The sequence below is a fragment of the Brassica oleracea genome, chromosome C2 (genome assembly GCF_000695525.1).
Source record: "Brassica oleracea var. oleracea cultivar TO1000 chromosome C2, BOL, whole genome shotgun sequence".
NCBI lineage: Eukaryota > Viridiplantae > Streptophyta > Magnoliopsida > Brassicales > Brassicaceae > Brassica > Brassica oleracea.
Window position 1 is genome coordinate 38792090 of NC_027749.1, and position 8344 is coordinate 38800433.

General features: G+C 35.9%; 1 protein-coding gene across 1 annotated transcript; it reads left to right on the forward strand.

Moving 5' to 3' along the window:
• The first annotated feature begins 833 nt into the window (after positions 1 to 833).
• Positions 834 to 2052, forward strand: LOC106325039 (BOI-related E3 ubiquitin-protein ligase 1-like). Its single transcript, XM_013763060.1, is given in 4 exon segments — positions 834 to 1004; positions 1086 to 1236; positions 1238 to 1832; positions 1835 to 2052. Coding segments are annotated over 4 exon segments (903 nt in total). The 5' UTR covers positions 834 to 948; the 3' UTR covers positions 1936 to 2052.
• The last annotated feature ends 6292 nt before the right edge of the window (positions 2053 to 8344 follow it).

The following is an 8344-nucleotide window of genomic DNA, read 5'->3' on the forward strand; positions in this document are numbered from 1 at the left end:
AAAAATAAGTTATTATATTCTTTCATATTTAGCGTTCATCAAAGTCATATTTCTTATATTAAACAAGAAACTCTATTCGTTTAATAGATAAAAAAAAATTGTGAAGAATTTCCACTAATTGTTATCATCAAATTTATAATATTTATTTCAATTTAGTCAATGCTAAATTAAAGCAAAAAGATCAAAAGAAGACTAAGAAAATAAGAAGCATGTTTGCGATGAATTGTTATTTAATTATAGTTCAAGTGTTTTACAAATCAGGACTATTTTATTACCGTAAAAAATATGGTAATAGTTATTAGCAAAAAAATTAACTTATGATTTTCATACGTTGTTATAAAATATATACATATTTACATGTTTCTATTTTTTGATCGGTTTTATTCGGTTTATTCGGTTTTATCGGTTATATACCGAACTATATCCAAATTCTACGGTTTTTTAAAAATCATATCCATTTCGTTTGTATGGTATATACTAAATCCAAACCATATTATCTATTCCGGTTTGGTTCGGTTCGGTACGGTTCGGTTTTGCCATATTGAACCGCCCTAAAAGAAAACAAACAGATTTCATAGGAAATAGGGTAAGATGTTCTTTATTAAAACTTATTGACAAATAAAAATTATTAACTTACAAATTGAAAGATATATAACACTACAAGTCCAACCAAACAAAAATGCCATATAAAGCAACATGTGCTGGTGTTTGTTAAGATATCAGATATTATTATACTTATGTTTTTAAAAAATATATATAATTTTAGAATTGTAAAATCAGAAAAAGATAAAGTATCCTCTTTCTAAAACAAATCTCTTATTTTAATATTTTGACTTTCTCTTTTGCTATTTCTCTCTCTTTCCTCCTTTAAATAAAAGCCACCGTTGCTTTCTTCACCACAAGCTACCTACCGTCTAAACTCTCCTCAACCTCAGAGAAAACTTATCAATGGCTGTTGAAGCAACATATATGAATCTATTGGCTTCTCAGTTTACCACTACCAGGTAAATTAATCTTCTCATGACTTCTTCAGTAATCCATTTTTGAGCAGTTTTATTGATTTTGTTTTTTTTTTCCCTCCACAGAGAATATGTTAAATCTGAACCGAACGTGAACAATGATATCACCGTCGGTTTTCCGACAACTTTCGGAGTTCAAAAGTTACCGTACGCTCGGACCATTGAATCAGAAAGCGATCTCACATATAATTTCAACCAATCTCCAGCTCCTCCTTCAATTAATATCTAAACGTCAGAGAGATCACACGTTTGACATAAACACTCCAATGCCATCTCAGAAACGGAGGTCATGCGCGTTTGAACCGCAAACGTCTTTTATCGACGCTCAGATCCAACAACAACAATCAGAGATCGATCGGTTCGTCGCTCAACAAACCGAAACGTTAAGGCTAGAGTTAGAAGCGAGGCAACAGACGCAAACGCGGATATTAGCGTCAGCGGTTCAATCAGCGATTATCAAAACGCTGAAAGCGAAAGACGATGAGATTGCACGAATGGGGAAGCTAAACGGGGCTTTACAAGAGCGAGTGAAGAGTCTTTACGTCGAGAATCAGATCTGGCGTGATCTCGCTCAGACCAATGAAGCTACAGCTAATACTCTCCGGTCAAATCTTGAAAAAGTTCTCGCCCAGGTCGATGATTTTCCGGGGACGGTAAACGGCGGAGATGGGTTTTGTCATTCGGTTGAAGAGGATGCGGTGTCGAGCTGCGGAAGCTGTGAAGGAGCTGATGGGGATGATGTTACGGCGGTGACGGGAGGATGTAGAAGGTGCGGTGAAAAAAGGGCGAGTGTGTTGGTGTTGCCTTGCCGTCATTGTGTCTGTGTACGGTTTGTGGATCGGCTCTGTTACAGGCGTGTCCTGTATGTGATACGGTCATGAACGCTAGTGTACATGTCAACGTGTCAGACTCGTGACCGTAATTTTTCTAATTTTAGTTTTTTTTTAGTGAAGGATTAAATAGCAAACTACTGCTCTTTTATTAATCTTGTTGGAACTATTAATTATCAAATTGATTCATTTTTTTGTAGTTACAATTTGGTTTTCTTCATTCGTATGGATTATAGATTTACATTTTGTTTTGTAACAGTTCGACTTCATCGTTTGCCACGATTACAAAAATGTAGGATATATCATTAAAATAAGGCTAATTCTCCTAAATAGATTATTTTCAAATTTTGGTCACAAAAATAGATCATAAGGAGGAAAACGACCAAAATGTTTCATTTAATAGGTAAAATGACACTAATACCCTAGATATAAAAAAAATAAAAAAAAATAAAAAAAGAAATTTTTTTAATAGTTTTATATTATATGTTTTCAAATTCGAATTTTTAATAAACTTTTTTTTGAATTTATTTTTTTTGAATTTTTTTTTATTTTTTTTGAAAATTTTCTTTTTGTAATTCGAAAATACTTTTTGAAACTATTTTGAAAATTCAAATTTTTAATATTTATATTTATTTTATATAATTTTAAATCTCAATCTCAAATCTCTATCCGTTAACTCTAAACCCTAAGGTTTGAATTAGTTAACCCTAGGCATATAAATGTATATTTATCTCTTTAATAAAATATTTTGGTCATTTTCTTCCTTGTGGTTTTCGTAGGGTATTTCTCTTAAAATAAATATTAGTATACATTTGAAAATAAAGAAATAACGTTCGATTAAATTTTAAAATTGTATCTGGCTCTGTTCATCCCATCGGTGCATTAAACTCATACCTTTGTTGCAACATTCAGTATTAAACTGGTTTGGTTTAACAACTCAATATACTGTCGTAGGCCTTACGTATTATTTCTTGACATCGTGTTTAGCGGTTTGGTATAAACTTGAAAGCACCTTTTTTTTTTTCCACTGAAATTTTATTAAAGAGACTAAGCCCAAAAAAAACGAAACCCAACAACAACACAAACACAAAAAGACCAATAAAAGCCACTAAAAGAAAGACAAGCCTAAACAATAGGCCACAATACAACACAACTTATGGGCCTTAAGCCCGAAGAAAAACTGAAGAGAAAGATGCCAGCTCCATCCACCACGTGTCCGGACGCCCGTCGCCCAATGAACACGCATCACAAATGGAAGGCACGAGCTTCCTCCGGAGCCAGAGAGCATGCACGCCGGAGCTCCGCCTTCAGCGAAGCCAAACTGGAGAAGAAGCCGCTCAAACAGAACATCCCTTAAACTCAAGACGGCGAATCAACTCTGACGGATCTACGATTTGAAGAAGGAATTACAACTGCTTACGATTGAATCTAAAACTCCGATCTTCCAACGAAAGAAAAATTAGAAAATCAGAACAAGAAGCGGTATCTCAAAGGAAGGACGGAACCGTAGATCGACCATAACCGGTATCAAACCGGTGATAAGCCGGCGAAAACGGTGTAAGAGGATCACCTCTTCCTGGAGATGAAAGCCGTAGGAGATGATGTTATGTGAACCACCTCTCCCCAGAGTCAATGCCCGAACTATCGGGAAACTGCAACCGGAAATGATCTGGTGACTATGTCACACATCGAAGCCGGAAAGAGGAACCGGCGTCGACCAAAACTCAACCGCTTTCTCATGCAAGAGAGAGAACAGAGATGAGAGAGAAAGCGGTAAGTGTTTTCCTTTTGCATTTTGTATAAACTCGAAAGCACATCCATCCTATCTATGTGAGATATAAATAATCTTTTGACTTATTGTCGTCATTATTGATATAAGAAAAGATCTATTTTTGTTATTTTCCTGGAAACGTCAGTGGAAGTTGCAAAAACGACATAATAATTTTTTGTTTGTCAGCAAACGACATAATAATTGAATGGGAAAATTAAGTTTTTGAAGAATCTCTTCGACACATGTGAGGGTGGTCCTTGGCCTTTTACATTCAAAAAACTAAAAAATTATTCAATTTATAGAGCAATGTTTTATTTTTTTTTGTTCACTACTCCATTTTCCACTCTAAAAAAAGTAAAATATAGAACGAAGATGGAGATGCTACAAAACTAGGAAAAAAATATATTGTTTTTTTACAGAAGTTTTCCCTTATTACTGGAATTTTTATATTATTGAACTATTTTATGTATATTCACTAAATAATTATTCTCTGACTAATTTTTTAAAAAGAATTTTTGACTAATTTTTGATTGACCTTTTTGTTCTCAAAATCAAAATCAACTCGGCATATTTCAGAAAACCCTTTTTGTTTTAACTTAGATATTAAGTTACAGTTATAGTGCTCTCACTTAAATATAATTATTGTTGTATATAAAGTCGAATTACTGGTTTTGTCCATGCAACGATGTCACGTTCCAGTTTTGTGTTTACTTATTTCATGTTCCAGTTTTGTCTTCCCGTAAATTTGTCTGGACCTTCCAACTTGTGGACACTATGAACTTAAAGAACAATCAGCTCACAGGCCTTTTACCAGCAATCTTAACACAGATTCCAAACCTTAAGATACTGTGAATTCTGATTTTTTTTTCATTTATTTATAAAGCACCAAATTTAGAAACTGATTAAGATATAAGTTTTTAGGTTCTAATCATGATGTCGCAGTGCTCTTGGGTGTGAGATACCAAGATTACCTTACAACAACATATAATGAGCTGCATGAAAGGCAAATATTATTTAAAACCGTCAAGGCGGTAGTTTTCGTCGTGCCCACACCGAGGAAAAGATAAGTAAAAGAACCAAAAACCAAAAGGAAATAAATCAGATGCAAGACCCTATACAATTTATTCAAACTTTAAAAAAGACAAAATACTAAGTAGCAGTAGAGTGGACACTCTCCTAAAGATGGGAAGTTAAGTATTATAGGCTTTTTTTCTGGCGCGCCCATCCTCATGAAGTGGTGGACCCTCTGTAGTTATTACACAGTGAAAAAGTTCATTATGCACCACACCTATTGAGGCTGTAGCTCCCTCTATCACTCCAGAAGTAGCCATCCCAGCACTGGTCAGAGAGGCACCCCTGTTCACACCATGAGAGGGATTTAGTTCTAACAGCTTCAGCGGTGATTTAGATGAGTCAGCATTCAAGTGAGTTGCATACTTCTGCAGCTCGAACATTCGAAAGTTGAGCTATTGCAGTGTTGAATGAGACAAAGACAGCCATATCAGATGCATCACCAGCTGGACTTGGTACCTTAATCACAGAGACAACAACAATGAGATTGATAACATGGAAAAGGCTCTCCTAGTTAGCAGTTAGAATAATGGTTGGTAGCGTATTCAAAATGTATTACCTTACAACTCCAAGGGCGTTTTCATCATTGCATGATGCTCAAGCGAATGATGAGAATCCTCTTTTCAATTTATGTTAGCATTTCGTGACATCCATTATCACATTATCAGTTTCAATTTCCTAAACCTTGCAGAGCAAGCGAATCCTTTCACTTCTCATAGGATATCTGGACATAAACAAATGGGTCAATAATAGTTTGCGGTATTAGATATTCATAATAGCAGTGGTTCTTAGACATCTCTACTTAAACAATCCTAGAAAATCTGTGTCGGTATTAGCAAGTGCCACTAAATGGTGGTAATTGCTGAACCTGTAGATCTCTGTGGGGATAGGGGAACTGGCTTCCGTAATCTCGATGGAAACGGGTTTGATCAGTGAATCTGTAACAACATGTGCGTCAGTGAAGCGAAAGTTTGGGCTGCTCCGTGTAACGTCGAACAAACTCAGATCATAAAGAGCTCCTTCATTGAGCAGTTGTCTGAAGGTGTTGAGCCGGTTAACGTTGATGGAAGCCTGGATCAACGTTTACTATGAAGTAACAGAAGGAGAGTAAAGATATCGAAAAGTACAAAAATTGATATGTAGAAGTAAACAAAAGCGATGTCAGTAAGATTACCCTCCCATCAACAAAAAGCATATCTACACCCATAAGCTCTCCACCTTTGTTAACATTGTGTGCTTTCCAGAAACGAATAAGCCTTACCTCAACCAACCGTCTACACCGTCATGCCTTAAATTCAAAGAAATGAAGCTGCGAAGAAATAATTAGACTGTAAGCATTCAGTCATAATCAACGCATAAATCTATTACAATAAAGAGAAGATGGAGTTCGTCGGAGTTACCTTCTCATCCAAATCGGCAAGAAGCGTGGAGGAGTTGGCCATTGTTGAAGTCGAAGCTTAACAATGATTGGAGTTTGGGATTTCGTAGCAGTGTGGTTGTTCATCGCAGAGAAGAAACACATATAATCGGAGCTTAAATCGGTTACTTTAGGAGACGATGAGTTCGATTGAATGGTTAAGAGTGGGAGGAATCGTGTAAGCACATTAAAGGTCAGATTAAAGTTGGTATTAGCGCAATTTGGAGACGTTACGGTCACTTGATCGACTTTTGCATTTACTGGATAAATCGGCTGCGGGGTAACAAAGCTCAAAGTTGAGAAGATGGTGAAACCCTGAATTTTATTGGGTTTCAACTAAATGATAAGTGAAAATCAAAGCCCAGCGAAGTTGAACTTAAAAAATCATTCGAAAAAGAAGGAAAACTGACACGCCACGTTTCTTCATTAGCCCCCTCTCTCCAGGGTGATGTGGCTTAAGGAGGAGAGAGGCAAGGCGACTTTATTGTATAAAATATACGTACCCCCACCTATTTACATTCCTCCATCCGCCACTGCGTAATGTATACACACTCGGAAAGTAAAATAAAAACCAATGGAAAAATGAGATGATCTCTACTTGTAAATAAGAAATCTGTGTCATGCAATCCTCAACAAATAAATAAGAAATCTGTGCCATGCAATCCTCAACAAATAATCGACATTATTGGTAAATTATTAGTTAGTATTGATCAAGTTTTGATCAAATAAATAAGAAATCTTTGAAGTTTTCCGGTAAGCTTCAAATGGTGGCTAGTTCATGTGCTTATCTTCGGTTGAGTGTCCGTTTGTCACCAGACATCATTTAGACATTGAGAAGTAATCGTCTCTCGGTTCTCGAGAACAGCATTTGGCGAGGAAGTTGGTGGCTTTGGGTTGTCTCCGGGCTTCCACCTCCCTCAGTGGCTCCTCATGGCGTGGTAGCGCTTCCCAGTGTTGGTGGTTGTTCACTTGAACACCACAGCAGCGTTATTAGGCTAACACTTCTTGCAGGTCTTGGAGCTCTGTCGAGTCTTGGGCTGTTGTCGTCTCAAACCCGTTTTTTTGTAAGTTTGTTGTGGTGGGGTCTTTCCCGTCTCTTGGTAGCGGTGTGGAGGCTTCTTTACCGTCGTTTGTGTCATCCCGGAGGTTGCGCCTGGAGTTTTTACAAAAGTCACCAGGTATATTAATTAACCTCTCTTCTACTAGCGCTTCAAAGACTACAAAGGCTCCAGCAACGAAGAGAGTGGGATGCTTCTGCTCCTAACCGGATTAACGTGAAAGAAGTGGTGATGACGAAAGGACCCGGAGTTGCGCCCACAACTTGGTTGTATAGTCCGAATAGTTAGATCTCCTAATTTCATTGTTGTACCGAATTTTACTTAAATCCGAGCTGTAGCTTTTGTAATGATGCCCTTTTGGGAAGAATATTAAAAAAAAAAAAAAAGTTTTGGACGTATAACAAAGTCCAGACTATTTAATTAAAAAAGTCCAGATTATGAAGCATTGTGTTTTGCACCTTTATAGTTTGCCAATGGGCTGTTTCTGCAAAGGGGCCGACCTCATAATTGAGCAACTTATTTTGCCAACAATAATTGAAATACTTCTCGTTATATATGTGTGAAATTAGTTTTTATGGACACAATATTACTGGTTTGGTTGATAAAAGTTTTTTGACAATAGAGAAAATGTTATAACACGATTGGTGTATATTGTATATGCCCTTGAGTAAATAGCCATAATTTTTTTTTCTTTTTTAGGTAAAAAAAAATAGCCATAATTTAAAATAAACTTGTGCCACTGATAGTATTGATCTTTAAATATTGTAAGAAACTAGTATGTCTTACTTTTCATAAAGCGTTATTTTGGTATTTTACACTAGGGCCGAGCATAATATCAATACCCGAACCGACCCGAAAATAGGGTATCCGGCCCTATCAGATCCTAAATATCCGAATGAGACTATTTTTCAAAACTCGAAAAACTGAAACCGAACCCAACCCGCATCAAGAATCAAATGAGTATCCGAACATATACAAACATATAAAAATATATATAAAATATTATTTTAATTATATTGATAATAATAGTAATACCTAAAATTAAAATTAAAAATCAAATACATTAGTTATTTTGGGTATTAATTTATAGATAAAAATGGATGTTTTGGATAAAAATACTCAAATAACATTATATCCATGTTAATTTCAGACAAAAAAATAACCAATTCAAACTTATA